At 39.9% G+C, this 22,597-nt stretch overlaps 1 protein-coding gene across 4 annotated transcripts in view; it reads right to left on the reverse strand.

Annotated features, from left to right (window-relative positions):
• SBNO2 (strawberry notch homolog 2) overlaps positions 1–22,597 on the reverse strand; it is a 207,864-nt gene that overhangs the window by 118,339 nt on the left and 66,928 nt on the right. For all 4 annotated transcript variants that reach the window (XM_051972158.1, XM_051972157.1, XM_051972156.1 and 1 more), the window contains exon 3: positions 14,372–14,451. In XM_051972158.1, the coding sequence (XP_051828118.1) occupies positions 14,372–14,451 (80 nt within the window). The remainder of the gene's footprint in view (positions 1–14,371; positions 14,452–22,597) is intronic.

Consider the following 22,597-nt stretch of genomic DNA (forward strand, 5'->3'; position numbering starts at 1 on the left):
ACTCTTTACCTGACAGAAAGAAAATCTACATGGATATTTTGCAGCAAGTCTAAATATTTGCACGTTAACCAAAAGCTTATGTTATAATTATGAGTGGAAAAGCTCTTGGAAGAATATCCTAGGGACAGATGTTTGTTATAGCTCAAAATCACATAGTAAATTTACAATTGACGAAGCAGTTTTCTCCTATCCACATTACAAAGGACACAGCCCTAGGATTACTAACTCCATTTTACAGAGATTAAAAGAAGTGAAATGACTAGTCCATATTGCTAATAAATAGCCATCCGAGGTCTAGAACTCCAAGGCTTCCTAGATTCCAAGGCTACTGCTGTTTCTTTCCTTTGCAGTGAGAAGCCAAGGCCAAAGACTTCAAAAACCTCATAAATTTTCCAGATTGACACTATGGAAGGCCAAGCAAACAGCTCAGTTTCCCCTATAACATGGTAATAGCACCCACCTCCCAGAACCACTATGAAGACAGTACTTATAAACTGTGAGGCATTCTACCATCACAAGCTGCCATTATTGCTATTTGTCCCCCAGGATTCCTTCTTATGGGATCTTAATCTTAAAAGCAAAACACAGCTGATAGCTGTGAAGATGAGCCTTTTTAAATCTTGAAGCTAAAAAAGAAATATTATTATGTGAGAACCATTAACAATGCTTTATAGGTAAGGCAGAGAAATAAGAATGACCTCAGAGGCAATTGGGTCCAACTGCAGATCTAAGAGCTGAATCCCCTCTATAAAGAGATTGAATGCTTACCAATAAAAAGCTTGAAATCCTAGGCTGCAAGTAATCCCCACCCAACTTAGTAATTATCAAGTTCTTGATCACACTTAAGGAAAATCAGCTACTGCAATCAACCCCATCCGTCCTAGACCTGTCCTCCAGAAGCCCCCACAACTAATCCTGCTCTCTTTCCTCTGACTTGTCTTCAAATATCCTTCACACAGACACTGGAAGACCCAGCTTATACTCTTCCACCCCAAGTCAAATCTGTGCAAGGATAAATCTTGCAAGGGAAAATGGGACACACCTACAGGTCTTGAGCACACTAGAAAATTCTGATTCAAGCAGATTTGAGGAAGAGATAGCTTACACCACAGTGGGATCTCCCAACAAGACACTGCAAAGCAACAACTTCTTAAGGTTGTTTTTGACCAAAGCCCATTGTAAGACATAGGGAACAAGGAAAAGCTACAAAATGAACACTAAGATATGATAGGCAAATATGATAGATAGATAGATATGAATAGCTGAATGTGAGAACAGGTAACATATTACTAATGTTCATTTCCTAAAAAGAATCATCAGACCAAGACATTGTTATGCCATTTTAAGGGTGGCATCTAAAGCTGCAGCTGTGTGACCTTAGGGAAGTCACCCCAATCAGTGAAACATGGAACACATATGGGGCAGGTGCTGGAGAACATCATCTGTGACATTCTCTGTTTGAAGGATCCTCCCTACTCTAGAATCCTATAGCATTTATTTTTTTATTTTCTTTTTTTTTTTATTTTTTGTAACTTTTTATTGACAGAGCCCATGCCTGGGTAATTTTTTTACAACATTATCCCTTGCACTCACTTCTATTCTGACTTTGCCCCTCCCTCCCTTCATCCCCTCCCCCTGAAGACAAGCAGTCCTATACATGTTGAATATGTCACCGTATATCCTAGATACAATAGTGTGCAGAACTGAACAGTTCTCTTGTTGCACAAGACCTATTGCATTTAAATAAAGAAATTCTAACACTCTCATACTTGTGGCAACAGAAAAGTTGGCATGCTTAATAGTGACATGGCAGGTCTTTCTGTAATATTACCTCCAAAATATTATTACCAAAATTCAAATTATTCATGATGGTTTTTATTGAGAGGAGTGCAGCACAACAGAAAGTACATTGGGGACCTGGCATCAGAAGACCTAGGATGGAGTATTGCTACTACCATTTCCTCACTATGTGGCTCTGGACAAGCCATTAACTTCTCTTGGCCTCCATTTCCTCCCTTGTACAATGGGTACAATGACCATGCTCTACCTGATACATCATATTAGAGTGGATCTGGAGTCAAAGGAGAGTCGTTCACGGACTCATTCTACCTTGATGTACCTTTTGGCAGAGCACTTAAATTCTCAGAGTCTCAATTTCCTCATCCATAAAATAAGGAAGTTGAACTTCTAAGGTTGTTTCAATCTAACAAACCATTCATTAACTGACTACCACATACAAAACATTGTACAAAACTACATTTTAGAAATATAAACACAAAAGGAGTAACAGTCCCTACCCTCAAGGGCTTTACATTCTCTGGGAAGAGTACAGTATGCAAACAGATAAATACATACAAGATTTTTGAGAAATAGAAAAAGGAGAAGTAGATAAATTTTCCCATAGAGGATGGCACACGATCTAGGCCTTAAAGGAAGTCAGAAATTCTAAGAGTGTGAGGCAAGGGTCATTTTGAGGGAAGCATTTTGTAAGATGCAATGCAAAAATGTCCCAACATGATTCATAAAGCAATGTGAATTAAAAATAAATAAATATTTTTTTTTTAAATGGGAGCCATGTGCCAGTTAGTCTGGAACAGCCTGAGAGTTTCTTCTCGGAATCACGCTATTAAACACATAAAATAAAATAGAGAATTGTAAAGGAAAAATGATATTAAAATACAATAACTATAATATTTTAAAAAACAAGTTCATGAATGATGAGCAGGCAGATTTCAGGAAAACCTGGGGAAAAAAAGACTGACATGAACTGGAACAAAGTGAAATGAGCAGAATCAGGAAAACACTGTATATGGAAACAACATCATGATGTTATTGATGTGTGATGATAAATTATGAATGATTTTGCTCTTCTCAGCAATACAATGATACAAGACAATAACAAAGGGCTCATGATAGAAAATACTATCCATAATAAGGGAAAGAAATGATAGACTAAATGCAAATGGAAGCATTCTACTTGCACTTTTTTTTTTGGTGGGCTTTTTCTTTTAGCCTGTTTCTTCTTTTACAATTACAAAAACTTACAATTTTACAACAGAAATACATTTTACATGATTGCACATGTAAAATCTGGATCAAATTGCTTAGTCATTTTAAGAACAGGGGAGAGGAGGCAGAAAAGTTTGTAACTCAAAATTTTGCAAAAATGAATGTTAAACATATATTGGTCAACCTGCCATCTGGGGAAGGGGGAAGAGGGAAAAAGTTGGAACAAAAGGATTTGCAACTGTCAATGTTGAAAAATTACCTATGCATATATCTTGTAAATAAAAAGCTATAATAAAAAAAGAATGAAAAAATGCATGTTAAAAATTGTTTTAATAGTTGAGAAAAAAATAAAATACTATTAAAACTTTTTTTTTTTTTAAGTTCACACAGGACCCCTGAAATCTATCCATGAACACCAGTTTAGGAAGTCCTGTCCTAGACACAAAGGACAGAAAACTGCAGGCCTATTTTCTATGGCTGATCTTTCAGCTTCACAAAAGGGCTCAGATGATGAGCTTAGATGAGCGCAAAGAAACAAGGGATCTCTGTTTTCCAACACTGTGCTGGACAATTTGGACATAGATTGTCAAAGTCCATCAGAGTTTAGAGAAGACTCTAAACTTGTGTAAGCTCTAATGTGTACTGTACTCTTCCCCCTGTTTTACCTCTGAATGCCTAGAGCCAGGAAGCTGATCCAGCTCCTATAGGTGGAATCAGTCTCCTCCCTGCCCAGCACTCCTGTCGGCAGTGTCACAAAAAAATCAACAACAACAAGCCAGTAAGAAAGAATAAAATGAATGCTGGTCATCTGCCAAGAAGAAAAGGCAGAAGCTTGTTCCCGCAGTTGGCTGGCTCCCAATCCTTAGAAGCTACTAGGGCAAACCTGGTAAGCCATGCCTGCTAAGGATGCCCAAATCTCTTAATTGAAGCTTACTACCCTGCCTACACCTGGGATGCTGAAGTGTGTACAATGGCACATTGTAAATATGAACCCTCTGACAAAAAAATTAGTGTTTCTTGAAAAAAGGAAATTGTATGTTAGAAAAGTTGCACCTCTAGTAAGCCAGGGAAGGACAAAGACAAAAGACTTGAGAAGCTTAAATTCTCACTTCCTAAATTCTTCCTTCCCCAAACAAACCTCTGGTGATGGTTATAAATTCATTCATTCATTCATCCATTCAATTCATTCTACAAAAATTCACCAAGGACCTACTAAGTGCAGAGGGCTGGTCTTGGCCTTGGAGGATGTAAGAGACAAGTCAGACACAGTCCTTGTTCTCAAATCAGCCAATAAATAAGCTTTTATTAAGTGCCTACTATATACATGGTATTGTGCTAAGCAAAAGGAAGGTAAAAGACAGCCCCAGTTCTCAAGGATCTCACAGGCTTATAAGGGAGGGAGCATGCAAAAAATCACATATAAACAAGCTGTACACAAGATAGGATGGAAATGATGACTAGAGGGAAAGCCCTAGAATTAAAGTGGATTGGGGGAAAAGTTTCTGGAGAAGGTGAAATTGTAGCTGGAGCTGAAGAAGCTAGGAGGTGGGGATGAGCAAGGAGAGCTTTCCAGTCATGAGGGATGGCCAGAGGAAGGCCTGGAATGAGGATATATGTGGAAAGTCTAATGGAAGGTATAATAAAGAGGGCAGGTCATTCAAACAGCTCCCAGACTGAGAAGGGAATCAGGCACATACATGCATAGGCAAGGAGAGTAGCCTAGTACCTAAGAGGAACTATATTGTTAAGCAAACTGGACTTGAGTCAGAAGACCTGGATTTGAACTCCACTTCGGCCACTGTGCTCAATGACACCAGAAAGTCAGTTCTTACTGGGTCTCATTTACTCCTCTGTAAAATGAGATTAGACAAGAAGACCTCTTAGTCTCTCAAAATCTTTTTACTCCAGAAGTCCAAAATGAGTATTGTGAGATCAGGTGAGAATGAGACAGTGCTGCCAAAGGCAGAGCCCTTTGGTGGAGGTTTTCAGGTAGCTCACTCCCCATGGATCTCATAGAATACATAGCATTCTGAACCTCCAAGATCATTAGAGCTATAAGAGGACAGGGAAAGCTTCATGGAAGACATACCATTTAATCAGAATCCTTGAAGAACAAGGAACACATCCACAGGTAAGATTGTAAGGGAGGATGTGGAGGAATCAGAAGAGTAAAGATGCAAGGGTGAAAAAATAGAGAGCATGCTCACAAGGAAAGCAGTTAGTCTAGGAGACAAAAAAAAAAAAAAAAAAAAAACAAAAAGCCACATTCTTAAAGCCAGCATGGACTTACAAGGTCCAGTCCAATTCTCATTTTCCTAATGAAGAAATAGAGGGCCAGACCAGTGAAATGCCCTGCCTCCAGATCCCATTTGAGTGAGTGGTGGAGCAAATTACAAAAAAGTTTTCTGACTCCATATCCAGGAAGCAGGAAGTGAGAAGCTATCTGTGCCCTGGAAGGAGGCTGCCAGCATGAGAACTTGCATTTCATGAGTCAGGACAGACCATCTACTCCCTGACTGAGGAGAGTGGAGGAAATGTGAGTGTACAGAATCTCCAGCTGGCACTCAGTGACTTCCCAATCAGCTGCCAGTGACTTCCCAATCAGCTGCCAGGTTTCCTCCATCTATCTCCCCTCTATGTGCTTTCCATTCCAGCCAAACGGAACTGACAAGCTCAACCTCAAACAGAACACCTCCCTGCCTCCCTGCCTCCCTGCCTCCCTGCTTCCCTGCCTTCCCACATCTCTAGAATTGCAAGGGAATCTCTCGGTCACCTCCAGTAATGAAACACAGCATTGAACCTGCACTGAGGAGACAGCTCAGATCCTCATTCTCAAACTAACTAGCATAGGAACCTAGGCAAGTCACTTAATCTGAGTATTAAGTACTCAGTACCTTCATCTGTAAAATGGGAATATTTTCATTTCCTACCTACCAGGGTTGCTGGGAGGTTCAAATGAGAATTGTGTGAATTGCTCTACAAGGTGATAAGCTCTCTATAAATATAAACTATTATTTTATGTCTTTGATTGTTATTCAAGGTACAACTCAGGCCCCTTTTTCTTTATGAAATACTTCCTAGTTTCCTTAACCAAAGATAAGCTATCCCAATTGCTCCAATTACATTCTCCAGCATGCTCACTGTGTATATACAAATTCCTTGAAGACAGAGTCTGTGACATCTTTGGCACCCTCAGCTCCAAATGAGACACTGCACAGAGTAGATGCCCAATAAGTGAATGAAGTTATACGAGGAGGGGGAATTTTGAACAAGTAGGATAAGTTTTCTGTATTTAAGATACGGAGTCAAACTATGAAGAATTTCAGCAGGTTTTACAGAGTTTGATCAATGGATTAATGCCAGCCTGGCCTGGGCCTCGTGCTATTTAGTGTCTACGTGTAAAACAGAATAAGTAGGTGTGTTTATCAAACCTGCCAATGAATTGAAACTAATAAGACTGGTGAGACTTGAGATTTCAAAAGATCTTCCTTAACAGGTTGAAATAACTTCCCCTAAAAAGGGCAAAATGAAACAATCAGGGTATGTAAAATTCTATATTTTGATTTAAAGCCAACAAACAAAAACCAGGGATTTGATTTTAAGATATAGAAGGCATGGGTTACCATGAATTGATCTTAGAATAGCCCAGAAGGAAAAGATCCTAGGCTCTCTAATGCAGGAAGGTGTAGACAAAGGAGGCCATCTTGGTCCTCCATTCTTATTGAGCCTCTCATTACTGAATGGTTATTGTCTCAGACAAACTGAGGCCTGAAAAAGAACTTAGTTTAAGAAGGCTCCCACTGCATCCAGGGCCATCTCCAGTTGTCTTGATTTATGTCTTGCCACTGGACTTGGACTGACCGTGAAAGAGAGAGGGAGGCTGATGACCTTGCACTGCCTCCCTCACTTAAATCCAATTCACTCAAGTCAAGACATCGTCTTCCTGATGTCATTGAAAACAAAGAACAAATAATAACAGATTATTGTCCATGGAGTGGACATGGCCATCAATCACCTATAATCAGGCTGCTTTGGGGAGGACATCAAGGAAGTTAGTGGGAAAGCAGGTCGGGGAAAACAATGTGAGACCACCTCCCCACAAGTAACTATGTTAATGTGCTTTCCCAAACTAACAGAGCTGCAGTTAGGAGACATGACTGCAGTTCATGGGCAGGTAGAAAAGCAATTGCAGGCATTTTGTTATTGTGGTGGTTTCTCATGGTTGAGAGGGATGTTAAAGGCATTAATGGAAGCAGGAAGGAATTAACTGTAACCTGAATCTGGTGGTAAAAGAAAGGACCATACCTGCTGCTGATCTTCCTGCCCCACCCCGCCCCACCAAAAAAAGCCCTAACAACTAGAAAACAGGAAGGGAAGACAACTGAGTATATCATTCACCAGAGATCACAGAGGTGAGGCTGAAACTTGGAACATATCAGGAACTACCTTTAACAGTAAAAAGGGAAGGAGGAGACAGAGAAAACAGAATGAAAAGAAAAGTGAACAATGAAACCAAAGCAAAAACACAATCCCCAAGATCAATAAATCCCACTCTCAACCTGTGGTTCAATAAAAAGAAGGCAAAACTCTCAAGGCTCTCTGGGGATACCACATTTCTGATCAGAAAGGGCAATTTCCAGGAATCTTTGCCTGAAAGCACACCCTTGTACCCTCTTCCTCCATCCTCCCCATCAGTCCAGAAAAACAGAAGGCTCAGCAAAAGCAAGAGAAACTCTATAGAGAAACCAATTAAAATCATTTTCAATTCAATTCTACTAATAAGAATTAAATATCTATTGCATGCCTAGCACAAAACTAAAATTAGACTCACTCTTTTCCCTCATGGAGCTCACAGTCCAAAAGAGGGCAAATCACGTTCACAAATAAATATAAAGCAAAATGGTGTTTTAGCACCCAAGAGAAGGGTCAGAAGGGCATAAAAGGGAAAAGCCTGAAAAATGGGGGGACAAGAACCAAAAAGCATTCCGTTAGGCCAGAGCAAAGAAAGGGGTCACAAGACACGAGGCAAGAAAGAGAGGTCAGATGAAGGAATTTAGCAGTGATCTTGGAGACACTGAGGAGCTTGGGAAGAGTTTGGGGCAAAGCAGTAACTGATCAGACAATGAAAGGGGAAGGGCCTGGAGACCTAAAAACCAATGAGCGGATCACTGCTGCCCACTGGGCAAGTGGCAATAAAGCCTGAACTAGAGCAGTGGATTTGGGGGCAGAAAGAGAAAGACTGATGTAAAAGATGCTGGGAAGGGTGAATCAAAGAGAATTTACTACAAAGCCCAGCATCCCAGAAGAGAACCAGATCTCAGTGTAGACAGAGAAGCTGAATTCAGGTGTTGGTGCTGCTACAAACTCTTCATGTCAGTTCAGGTAAGACACTGATCTGCAGAGGGGAGGGAGAGGGAGGAGGAGGAAGAGAACAACAATAGCTAAGATTTATATAGTGCCTCTTATGTGCCAGGCAGTATGCTGAGCCCTTATTTGAGCCTTACAACAACCCGGGAGAGAGGTTATGATCCCTATTTTACAGCTGGGAAACTGAGACAGAAGTTAAGTGACATGCTGGGTCTCACACCTAGTAAGTGTCTGAGCCTGGATTTGAACTCTGGTATTCCTGACTCCAGGCCAGGGACTCTAGCCACTGAATTACCTATTTGCCTTGAGAGAGTTGACCTACATAAGGACTAAGGTTCCTTCCAGCATTAAATCCCACAATTGAAGCATTGGGAAGAGTTCCATAGCATAATGAGGTTTCCACCCTCGGTGACTGGCACTAGGCAGCCAGATGTTGGGAATAAGGAGAGGAATTCTCTTTAGAAGTTCTTTGTGGTATTGACTTGACAGCTGGCCCAGGGCACATCCGTTTGGGGTTCAGAAAGGTAAGATCTATATACCTCATTCCCCAAAGAGTTCTCCCAGGGAGCATTCAAAGGGCAGCTCAAATGCTTACTTTCCTACCAGAAAGAAATGAAAGCCCAGAGCTGGGGGAGACCTCCCCACTTCAAAGCTGAGTTCATGCAGGGAAAGGGAGGTTAACAGCATCCACCAGGTACTTTCATAATTGTACTTATCACTGAGCTTTTTTTGGGAGCGGGGTGGGGGAGGGGGGGTGGGGGTGGGGAACGAAGGCTCTGAAAATAACCCATTCAAAATAATGCCTGAGACAGCCTCAGAAATAGGCAATGTCAGAGAGAATGTTGCCCCATAATACCTGACAACAATAGCCTTAAAAACCTGAGCGTACAATGGAAACATAAGGGGGGGGGGGGGGGGGAAGGAGAGGAGTATTTTGATTGAAACAGTGAATCTCATTCCCACCCAGTTTGGAGTGTTTTTATTTTCATGCTTGTAAAAATAGTTCAAAAAGCTTCCCTGCTTCTCTTTTTCATCTACATTTCCTTTTGTTCTCTCCTGTGCATTAAAAAAAAATACTTCCCTGGGCTATTTCCTTGAAGCATGATTATATCTCTGCACCCCTAATTCTTCCTCCCCATCAAGATAAAACACACTTCCCTACAGCAAGCCAACACAGTCAATGTGAGTTATGGCCACATTTCCTGCCTTATCCCCAGAGAAGATCAAGGGAGGTGCAATGCACAGAACACAGCCTCTTGTCAGACCTGGCTCAAAGGTGCTGTCCGGTCTGGAACAAGCCGCCCTCCAAGGTCCGATTTCTTATCTGAAGTCTGAGAGTCTGTGTTAACATGTGCCTTCTTCTAGTACATGGGACTGAATACAACTTGCACCTTGCATCTAGTTCCCCAACACAGCTCCTCCCCTGGCAGAGATGGAAAAAAGGTTAAGGACAGGGCTCCACAGATGCTGCATCCAAGGCAGGCTTGGAACTCGTGCCTTCCTGACTTCAGGTCTATGCTCTGCACGCAGCCCCTCCCACACCTCCCCCGGAACGGGCCCACGGTTCCAGAGCCTGTGGAACCCTTTGGGAATCTCTGCCATCCACCTCTTCCTTTAGTCCTGTCCCCTGCCTGGGGCACACCGTGGCAGAGTCCTTTCCAAGCTGGTGTGGAAGCATCATGCTGTCGTCCAGTTGTCGCACCGCCATCTCAACCACACAAATGTCACTAGAGTCTACCACATGCTTTGCTAATTTCCCTGATCTACTGAGTACAGTAATGTGCCAAAATAAGAAGTAGCATCAGTCTGAGTAAGATCTGCTTTCTAATTTAATCACTTTGAAGGTCTGGGATTCACAAATTCCTTTACTAGATGCTAACCAACTTTTAAAATACATTCTAAAATTTTGCCAGGGACTGAAATCAAGATTACTTCCATAATTTGGGGGGGGGAAATGGGATAATATCTGTTCTTCCTGAATTGGGGGGTACCTCTCCTGTTTTCTAGAATCTTTCAAAGACAAGAGCTCAGTTATCAATCGCATCTCTTAAGTTCTCTCAGAACTTTAAGAAGGAACTCATCTGGGTCTGGCTTTGTAAACTAAAAGGGCAGAGAAGTGCTTTCTTATGACAGACATCCTTACTTCTCTCTCACAACTCCCTCCATACCAATTCTGTTTCAACATTATTAACCCAAAGAACACTGTCCTGGAGAAAGAAAATAAAAGAAAAGGACGAGTGGAGCAGCTAATGTTTTAATATCATTCCACTGTCCCAAGCAGAAATCCTCTCTCTCTGATACTATTTCTCTAAATATAGCTTCAAAATTAAAAAAAAAAAAAAAACCACCTCTTTTGTGATCCTTCCTTGTCTCTGCTCATCTTAGATCACTCTGAGAATCAGTTCTCCTGACACATCTTAAGCAATTGTGCTAGGTTCTAGCATTTAGCATCTGTTGCCTGCCCTTGTCTTTTTAAAATCTAAGTTAGTTGGTAACTTCTCTGTGCAGTCAAATCTAATCTCTTTTCCATCTTTTCATCTCTTTAGAATGACTATTTTTTCCGTTTACATCCCTCATGGACTGACTTTTTTCCCCTTTACAATTTCCCTTTACAATTCTATGAGGTCATAGCAATCCTTTCATTGAATGCTTTGAAATCTGCTCCCCCCAAATTTAGGATGCTATCAGCCTGTATTTGGCTTTCCTCAACTCTATCACAAATTCTATGATGAAATGGTTATTTTCTCCCAAAGTTCCTAGCATTTCCATTCCAACTAGAAGTGTTTTTTTGATGGAGAAAAATGTATCCAGTAGAATGCTCCTCTCATTGGTTCCTCCATCTCTGGAAGTATGAAATGATCAGTAAAGAAAACAATTATCAGCTGACACTTTGCTTTTGAAGCATCTGTCCAGCTAAGTCAAGTCCCCAAATGCACCCAAAGGTGCATTCACACCTCTGTGGCTGGACTGATATATCCAAACCGATGAAATCACAACTTGATCGTCTCATAGATTCCTAAAGCTCACTGCTGAGGAGGGCCTTGGCACTTTTCCATTCTAACCCCCTCATTTGATGGATTCAGGGAGCGCAAAGAACTTGACCAAGTTTCCACTGACAAGTAAGGTCTGGAATTCAAATATAAGTAGTGACTCTAAATCAGGGTTTTTTTTTCCCTCTCTCTCCCAACTGATTCTCCTTCTATACACATGCCTTACTGGGCTAGATTTTCCTTTCAAAAAAAAGATCATGTCTTATTTTATATTTTCCTCTAACAATCACCATGGTACCTAGTAACAATACGCTAAACAAGTTTTTGTGGAACTGAGTTGAATAGCAGCCATTCTCTCAATTACCCTTTCAGGATTTTCTCAGAATGCCCTGGGAAAAAATTTAATTTATCATCTATAGCAGGACTTCTTAAACTTTCTTCACTTTCAATCCCTTTTTACCAGAGAAAGTTTTACATAACCCTGGGTATACAGATACAAATCAAACATTTACTGATAATACATCATAAAGAAATTTATTTCAAAACAATTTTGGTGCATATATAATTTTATCGTTTATTAAAGATGAAAATAAATTTGCATGCAATGAGATATCTGGGGTTGTTTATTTTTACATAAAGAATTAAATCTTGTGGATGCCCATCAACTGGAGAATGGCTGGGTAAATTGTGGTATATGAATGTTATGGAATATTATTGTTCTGTAAGAAATGACCAGCAGGATGAATCCAGAGAGGCTTGGAGAGACTTACATGAACTGATGCTAAGTGAAATGAGCAGAACCAGGAGATCACTTTACACTTCGACAATGATATTGTATGAGGATGTACTCTGATGGAAGTAGATTTCTTTGACAAAGACTCAGTTTCAATTGATAAATGATGGACAGAAGCAGCTACACCCAAAGAAAGAACACTGGGAAACAAATGTGAACTATTTGCATTTTTGTTTTTCTTTCCGAGTTGTTTTTACCTTCTGAATCCAATTCTCCCTGTGCAACAAGAGAACGCTCAGTTCTGCAAACATATTGTATCTAGGATATACTGCAACATATCTAACATATATAGGACTGCTTGCCATCTAGGGGAGGGGGTGGAGGGAGGGAAGGGAAAAATCGGAACAGAAGCGAGTGCAAGGGATAATGTTGTAAAAAAAAACTACCCTGGCATGGATTCTGTCAATATAAAGTTATTATAAAATAAAAGAAAACATTAAAAAAAAAAGAAAAAGAAATGACCAGCAGGATGAATACAGAGAGGCTTGGAGAGACTTACATGAACTGATGCTAAGTGAAATGAGCAGAACCAGGAGATCATTATACACTTGGACAACAATATTGTATAAGGATGTATTCTGATGGACGTGGATTTCTTTGACAAAGAGACCTAACCGAGTTTCAATTGATAAATGATGGACAGAAGCGGCTACATCCAAAGAAAGAACACTGGGGAAACAAATGTGAACTATTTGCATTTTTGTTTTTCTTCCTGGGTTATTTTTACCTTCTGAATCCAATTCTCCCTGTGTAACAAGAGAACTGTTCGGTTCTGCACACATATATTGTATCTAGGATATACTGCAACATATCTAACATATATAGGACTGCTTGCCATCTAGGGGAGGGGGTGAAGGGAGGGGAAAAATCGGAACAGAAGCAAGTGCAAAGGATAATGTTGTAAAAAAATTACCCTGGCATGGATTCTGTCAATATAAAGTTATTATTAAATAAAATTAAATTAAAAAAAAAGAATTAAATCTTGGCAGAGTATCTGATACCTTTTACTGTGGCCAAATTTTTTACAATCTCCCATTCAATTTACACAACCCACAGTTTAAGAAGCCTTCATTTATAACACTTTCTAGCTCTTGTACTGTCATTTACTTTCTCAATGAGCTGCCCTTTCATCATAAAGGGCTCACACATGTATGTATGTCCGCAGACTAGAGAAGTCTGCTTCAGAGGTCCACAGAGTTGTGCTCCCTTCTGATCCCACTATAAAAAGCATTCCAGGACTCCGGAGACCTGAGCTGTCTTCCCAACTCCTATTGCCACCTCAGTGTGAATGTCCAGGGAAGGAACTTCTCTTCTCTGGGACTTGGGGAATTAATCTTTGTGGCGACAATTATATTTTAGGAGAATTTCCAAGATGTCCATTATTCCATGAGATTCACGCAACCTTGTGAGACAGATACTACTTTCAAGCTCTCTCATGGTTCTAAGTCTAAGGCAGCTTGGAGGCACCATGGTGCACAAAACATCCCACCTGGAGTCAGGAAGACCCAAGTTCAACACCAATTAGGTGTATGACCTGGGCAAACCACCTTGCCTCTACCTGGCTATGTTTACTTCAGTCACAAAATGGGTATAATAACCGACCTCCCAGAGTGGTTGTGAGGCTCCAATGAGATAAAGCGCTTAGCAGAGTGCCTAACATGGTCAGTGCTATATAAATACTGATGCCCTCCTTTCCCCTAAGGTCTCTATTTTACAGTAGGGGAGTTGGGAAAGTTATTGCCCGTGACCACACAGCCAGAAGAAGAGAGAGAAGTTAAGCCCAGGACCCTTATGATTCTGAGTCTAATAGTCCAAAAGGAAGAAGCTAGTTAAGATGGCCTCAGAGTCCCTTGCAAATGAAATTCTGTGACTAGATGATAATTGTGGTTCTTAACAGCTCTACAATCTATGAATTTCTACTGTCACCCACAATGCATGACTTCCAAATTCCATTTAGTAATTTAAATGCCTACCACAATAAGATCTATTTTTAGACCCAGTTTAAGAACATGAAGTTGGAGAAACCTCCATTTCCGGCCTCTTCTCCAAGGGCCATTATTATTCCAACACAGAAGAGTTTGTAGAATGCTACAACAGGATATTTCTGTTTCATTCCCATCAGGTAGTGAACTATGTGCCTGCTCAATGGTGTGGGCCGGCAACAAACAAACCAAGGAAAGCAAGGACAGGTCCAGAGGAGAAGGGCACTTACTGGTTTTCACTGGTCAAGGATGGGTAAGATGCGGATGAATAGGCATAAGTATTCCACCAAGAATAATGCAGCATCGAGTTCTGAAAATACAGCAAAACCAAGAGTTAGATCTTCAGTGGAAATTTAAGGTATCAACCTGATTCAACAGACAACAAAGCTAATTGTGTTAGGAGATTAGAGATGAGAGCATAGGGGCAAGGTGCAAATACAGACTCTCTGGCCTGGGAGGAACTTCAGTAATGACTTAGGGCAGCCTCCAACCCAATGCCTGAAATCCCTAACAAAAAACCACTCCCAGTACCAGGAACCCTCACCCTATGAGGGGATTCATTCCAATGCTAGACAGCTCAGAGCTCTAGAAAGCTATTTCTTCCACAAACATAAAATCTGCTTCCTTGTAGCTTCCTCACAAGCCTTCCTTCACTATTAATTTGAAATCAATCTCTTTAATTCACTGACATTCATTCATTAAATGACCATTTCTTATGAGCCTATTCTTTTTAACCCTATGTTGAGTACAAATAATGAACAAGATACCAGAATTTTGCTTCTCTTAGATACAAGAGCTCAGAGTTTAGTGGTAGACATTCAAACCAAAGATGTTTAAAAGGAGAATATGATTGACCTATTAGAAAGTTACAGTGGTATGGGAGCTCAGAGGAAGAAGAGATCAGTCCTAATTTGGACAGTTGTGACGGATATGACCTCACATAAAGCACATAAACCATTAAAAGATATTCATAGGTGATAACAAAGATGAGACCCGCCCCCAACTCAGACAATCAAGAAAACCCAAAATATGAAATATAAGAACTGGAAGAGACATGAGAAAACAGAATAGATACCACAACAGAAAAGGACCTGAAAATATACAGAATATTCTAAGAAATGTTGTTTTATTGAATAGATTATTTCACTATATAAGTGCTTCATGCCACAGGCAAACTGCCTGTTTAAAAAAATTAATAAACAATCTTGGCTTTAAAAAAACAGTACCTGGCACATAGTAGGTACTTAATAATTTTAAATGCATTATATTATATTGAACTATAAATTGTCTCAGGAATCTTTTCTCATCAGCTCCTTAAGGGTAGGGAACATATTTTTGGAACCCATGAATTTTAGAACTGAAAGGGACTTTACTTAGGGAGCTCAAGTTCAATGCTTGTGTAAATCACGAATTCTACCTACAACTTTCCCAACAAGTACTCACCCAGCCTCCACTTGAATAATTCCACTAAATAACAGCAGCAATGAAGTTCTCAATACCTTGATTCCATATTTATATTTAGATACTGTCATCAAAGCTGAGTACAGAGTCTGTACCCAAAAACTCCTCGCTGACTGATACATTGATCATTTTGGAAGCATTAAATGACTAATATCTTGCCACAAAATTTTACCAACTTCCCCAAATTCCTTCTCAAGCTCCTGTCAGATCTGGAATCTCTCTTTGGCTCCACTTTATAGATGAGGTCAAAAGAAATCCCCAGCCTTCGCAGGTTAACCCCTAGAAAAGTCTGCTTCCTGGTAGAGCTGGCATCCTTATTCCTCTCAGTTCTAATCATTCAATTATATTTCACTAAGAAACTGTTAGAGAAGAATCATAACCCAACCTGCATCTCTCTTTGACACAGGCTGAAAACTTCAGACCTGTTCAGTAAATCACCCTCAGGAAAGGGAGATTGATCTCTCTGTCAGATGGGCCCACAGTCCTATTGATAAATAGCCCTCTGAACTCCAGCAAAGAAACACACATATGATTTACAGTAAATACTGCTTATCGAGTTGACTAATCATATCCCCAGTGATTCAGTGAGGAATAATGAGTTCCTTTCCTTATCCATGACAACATATTAGGTAAATACTAATAGATTCAGGAGAAAAACTGCAAAAACCCTCAGCCTGTCAATTAAAGCTCTCCAAAACCCAATCCAATACAACAAACATTTAAGTGCCTAATAAAGGCAAGGAAGTAAGCTTTAACTTACCTTCTAGTCTGATTTCATATTATTCCCTTCAAGCACTCTGCCAGTCGCTCCGCACATATAGAATTTCTTATGTATTCATCTCAGTTCTTAGAGTTTTCCCCCAGCAAATATATAAGAGCCCTGACAAAAGGGATATTTTTCCATAAAACTCCAGCCCTCTGCACCAGGAACACTTAAATGGGGGTCTGTTAGACTAAAATCAAAGTGACCCAAAAATTAAAAATGATTTGGGGGTCAGTTGGTCATTCCTTTTTCCTACTTTCTTTTCAGTCAAGTTTTTGAAAGGGGGGAAGGGAGAGCTGCTAAAATATTATCTGACCACTCATTTCAATACACATTTTTGAACCTTACATGTAGGCTGTACTCTATGAAATAAAATACCCCAATCCCTGTGGAAAATATGATGTCAGAGTGAAAAGGGATCTTAGAACACTGAATATCAGAGCCTTTAGAGAGGATTTAAGAAGACAGTTCAGAATTTGGCAGGTCTTAGATTTAGACTGGAGATTTTATCAGCAAAACTCCCCAGCTAGATTAAAATATAATTTGAAAATGTTTGACAAAAGAAATAAAAATACAATACAGACATTAATTCATAGTTTTCCAAGTCAATAACTGACAGAAAGGATTCATGTCTATTTGAACATCTTACACAGCTTATGACAAAATGAGCTCCAAATTAATATATGGCCTGAATATAAAAGTTGGATTGTAAACTAGCAAAGGAGAAGAAAAGGCAATATCCTTCACAATAATGAGTAAGGAAAGAATTCTTGACCAAATAAGGTACAGAGATGATCACAGAAGAGAAAGGGAACAGTTTTGACTACATAAAAATTGAAAAGTTTCTACACAAATAATATCAATGCAGTTAGACTAGAAGGCAAACAAGCAACTGGGGGGAAAAAAATCTTTGTAGTAAATTTCTCTAGGAAAAAAAGGCTCATATCCATAATATATGTTGAATTGATCCAAATATATTAGAAGAAGAGATATTCCTCAATTGATAAATGGTTAAAGGATATTAACATACAGTTCTCATATGAAGAAATGCAAATTAACAATAATTATATAAAGATATATTAAAAAGTCATTAATAAGAGCAAGTCTGAGGTTCTACTTGGCACCAAAAAAGAAAAATGACAACTGTTGGCTGGAGAGGCTGTGAGAGGCCGGCACCCTAATGCACGGTGGGTGGAAGTGTGAACTGGTGCAGTCATTCAGAAGAATGATTTAGAATTTTGCTTCCCCACACATCACTGAACTGTGCACAGTGCTATACACTGTGAGAACTGTCCCAGTGATACTACCACTAAAGTGGTACCACAAAAAGATCAAAGACCAAGTGAAAGGACCCATATAGTTATGAAGCATTTATTAAGCACTTAGCTATGTGCCAAGCCCTGCTGCTAGGAGCACAGAAATATTTATAATAGCACTTTTTATAGTGACAAAAAACTGGAAACAAAAGGGGTACCTATCAATTGGGGAATAGCTGAGTTGTGACATAGAAATATAATTAAATATTATTGCACTGTAAAAAGTCATGAAAGAGACAGATTTGATGATACCTGGAAGACTTATATGACCTAATATGAGAGAAAAGTGCCAGAACAATTTATATAATGACTATTATGCTTTAAGACAAATAACTTGGAAAGCCTTCAGAACTCTGTTCAATGCAATGACAATTATAACTCCAGAAGGCTAATGATAAAGCATGCTTTTCATCTTTTAGCAGAAAGGTGACAGGACTATAGTAACAGAAAAAGTCTAATATTTTCAAACAAAGGTCAATGTGTGGTTTTTGTTTATTTCCTTGCTTAACAATAATTGTTAAAAGAATTTTAATTTGGGTTGGGGGGAATTTTTAGGGATAAACAGAAGAGGTACTAATAGTGATATCTCCCCACCCCACCCCACCCAAAAAAAAGGAAGGAAAGAAAAGAGTATTAATGAAACATTTTAGAATATATTGAGAAAACTAGCAGGAGGTTCAGAAGGAGATCAAAAAAGCAGGGCAATATGAGTGTTCAATTTACTATATACTTTAAAAAAAAACTGTATAGAACAGAGATTTGTGATTTTATATACAATCAATCTTCTCTCTGCTCATCTTGGCTAATGAAAATTCAAGTTTGTTGTTATCTGTCTATGTCTTAACAAATTGTAAAAGAAATACATTAAAAACATAACAAAGATCAAGCTAAAAGGGACCTTAAAAATAGACTATCAGAACTTGGAGGAAATTAGAACATAGAATGTCTAAGATGAAAAGAAATTTCAATTATCTATTTCAAATCCCCCATCCCAAGGGCCAAAAGAGAAACATGGGAAAAGCACGGAGTGAAGCCTGTCTGGGGCTGGTACAGAGTGCAGTCACTGCTGAGTTAGGGACCATGAAGAGAGGTCACTAAGCTTCTGCAACTGTGAGCTGCTAGGACATTGATTAGGGCATACTCCAAAATGCATGAGCTAGGAAAAGACCATTCACAACTCACTTGTACATGTGGCAACGGCCCCACAAAATCTGAAAGGCTCCACTATAACTTACTGATGGAAAATAAAATTAAATTAGCCCTCCCTCTTCCATCTGGAACACACTTACTCATCTCTGGCCCTTGGATTCCCCGCTTTCTCCCAGAGGTCTCCCCTGCGTGACCAGCTCCAGCCTTTTCTATCCTCAGCTTGTTTGTGCGTAATTGCTAGCACGCTGTCTCCCCTCACAGACTGGAAGCTCCTCAAGGTAGGGCCTGGCTTCTGCCTTTCTTTAGAGCCCCATGACTTGGCACAGTTCTAGACGCTGAAGAGATGGCTAATAAATGTTTGCTGAGTAATTAACTTGACCATTATTTTCTCATTGCTTCTGAAAGGTCCGATTCTCTTTTATGCCTTCCTTGGGGACATGGTTGCCAAGAAGCACAAAGAGAGTAAATCTTGGCTGGGATCTGAACTCAGATTCTAAATTCTGACTCGAAGGCTGCTTCCTTGCCCTAAGTAAGCTGTGTCACAGACTTACCTGTACAGAAGACAAAATCATGTTATCTCCAAAGTGCTTCAGTTCTTCACAAAGAAACATGAAGAAATGAATTAAAGCCTGTGCATATGGTTGATACAAAAGAGAGCCCAGAGCTTTAAAGGGGATTTTATATTAAAAAAAACTAAATTGCCATCATTAATAATCTATATTCACATAGCACTTTACAAATTACAAAGCACTTACACAGTCATATCTACTCACAAACACATTCTGAAATAAACAGAGCAATGTGTACAATGCCCATTTTGCAGATGGGAAAGTTAAGGCAGGAGAGGTCCCACAGCTTGTTCAATTTCAGAAGCCTAGCAGTGGCAGAACCTAGCTTTAAACCTAAGCGTCTATACTGAAAAAGTCAGTGCTTTCCACTAGCATCCCTTTTCCCGTCTTGCCACCTTGCAGAAGGGATATGCAATACTGCACATACTCTCACATAGCTGAAGTGTTGGCCAGTTTTGCTAAGTTGCTTTCCCCCCTCCTTTTTAAAAAATTTCTGATACAAAGAATGGCTCACTGGATTGAGCAAAGGGAAGGAAAGATTCAGAAATCAAGATGATATAAAAAGAAGATAGCAGTTAAAAAAGATGCTAAAAATCTTCCCCAATACGGTGCTGAAAGTTATGAGTTGTGTGGGAGAGATCCCAACCATAGCATCCTACCTCAGACTCTTATGGAAGCAGCGTGACTCATTTCTTCTCTTGCAGACTATTTTCCTATGCTGTCAATGGGGAAGGGGAAAATAATGCTGGCTTTACATACCTCACATGCTTCTATAGATTTTTAAAAAATACTTTGAAAGTCTTCTTATGCTTACTAAAGAATCATAATAACTACTATTATTAAAGTACTCTAAAAAGATCAATCACTAGGATCAATTAATATGAATAATGTTACACAGATATCTGCATGTCTCTGGTCAAAACATTTTTCTCTAAGTCTCAAGTTTCCATAAAAAGGGGACACGAGCTGCAGCACCAGCCTCCCAGAATAGCTGGGAGGCTCAAATATGATAAGGTACATAAGGCACTCTATTTCGATACTGTTCCCAAGAACAGGTGTTGTGAGATTTGTATTCAAATGCTCTTTGTCCCTTACTAAATAACTTGATGAAGTCAGCACCTCTTCCATCTATGGCTTTCTCCTCTAGACAATGAAAGGCTTGGCTATAGCCTCTGTTCTCTCTGTCATGGGGCTAGGGATCCCCCAGTTTTCCAGGATCACACATGCCATCGAGAATGGATATTCATGGACTGCCAGCTCTGAATCACAGCAGGGCATAAAGCTCTGTCAGCTTTATGGGTCAGGTGGCTCACTGAAATTAGGAGGAGACTTTGCACCCACAAACTATAAGACTCACCTGCAGTAGAAAGATGAATATGCAACAACCACCCCAAAAATGAGGCTCAGCCTGATTTAGCAGATGGAAAACTGGATCTAGATTTGAGACTTGGATATGAATTCTTGAGCTGCTGCTTAAATGCCTGTAAGATTCTAAGTCACCATCCCTACCCAGGCTTCACATTGCCTACCCATAAAATGAGGTCTAGTACAGATGAACACTAAGTCCTTTCCAGTTCTATATCTTATAAAATTATAAAGTGATAAATTCACTAGTGTATCATCCAGACATCTGCTGGAGCTCTCTCTGACAAAAACAGGGCAGCTAATAATTTCCTGACTTGCTTTAATGATCATTCCAACCTTCAGAAGATTTGAGGAATTAATGAGTCTAACAGCTGCTCTCAACCTGAATTTTACCATCAGGAAAGAGCTGATTGCTGGGACAGAAAAGGGGAAAGGGGAGTCAAACAGCCAAATGAGTGCTCCATATTAGAACAGGTAATAGGATAGGAGCAGAGCTGGGTGGCCATCTTACCATAAGCAGTACTCTTACCTTAAGGAGATTTAAAAAGCTCAGAGGAAAGTCAGGGAAGTTGGTGGGGGCCTGCAATTCCAAAGAGAATGTCAGACCAGGAGAGATGGGATGCTTCCCAAAATATAATTCTAAAGAGGAACAATTATGATAAGAAGGAGGAATAAATGTTGCAGTCGCATGAGGAAGTTCCCCAACAACTTAGATTTTAAAAAGAGCAGGGGGAGAAGATGATAAGAGTAACAGCAGATAGTGGAGTTCCATCTCTTTAAGATGGTGGCGAGGGAACAAGGGCAAGTAACAAAAAGGGGTTTCAGAGTGACATTAGAGGATCCAGTAAGATCAGAGAAGGGTTGGAAAGGAGAATGAACACAAACAACAGAGACAAAGCTGCTGACCCCATGTTTCCCTCCTCCCCTCTCCCCCTCTTTCTTCCCCTCTCCACTTTTCCTCTCTCCCTTTTTTCCTTTTCCCCCTCTCCCTTTTCTCTCTCTGTCTCCTTCTTCCCTTTTCCCCCCTCTTCCCCTTTCCTCCTCTCCCTGTCTCTAACAAAGATTTTAACACTTTTTTCATGGAAAATGATGTCGAGGTGAGAGTCCAATTAAATGAGTGAAAGCTGAGTGGTCAGATCCCAAGAAAGTCATGAATGGGCTCTGTGACTCTTTGAAAGAAAACCTCCAATGAACTGAATACCCCAGAGATCTAAGCCAAGCCCTTTGTGAGTATTTGTTAGCAATAACATGAATAAAGGCAGAGATGGCACCTTAACTAAATACCAAGTGGCAAAAAAAAGGGAGGAAAGAGAGTTAATGTACAAGATGGCAGAATCAGGATCCAACGAGATTTCAACAGCCTAAAACATTGGGCCAAATTTATGAAGATGAAACTTAATAGGAATTAACGTAAAGTCTTACACTTGTATGCACAAAACTGTCCTCTCAGATACCAAAACAGAGACAAGGACTAAAATGCAAGTAGAGCATTGAAAATGATCAGAAGGTTTCAGTGGACTCCAAGCTCATTTTAATCAAAATGTGATGCAGCAGCTGCGTGTCTGAATGCAATCACTTCTATCAAACCTCAGTTTCCCTGTCTGTAGCTTTGACTCATTGCTCCAGTTCTGCCCCCTGAGGTCAAGAATATATTTCATCAATTGAAACTATTACCACTCATATGAAAGAGTGTTCCAAATCATTATTGATCAGAGAAATGCAAATTAAGACAACTCTGAGATACCACTACACATCTGTCAGATTGGCTAAGACGACAGGAAAAAATAATGATGAATGTTGGAGGGGATGCGGGAAAACTGGGACACTGATACA

The sequence above is a fragment of the Antechinus flavipes genome, chromosome 1 (genome assembly GCF_016432865.1).
Source record: "Antechinus flavipes isolate AdamAnt ecotype Samford, QLD, Australia chromosome 1, AdamAnt_v2, whole genome shotgun sequence".
Lineage (NCBI taxonomy): Eukaryota > Metazoa > Chordata > Mammalia > Dasyuromorphia > Dasyuridae > Antechinus > Antechinus flavipes.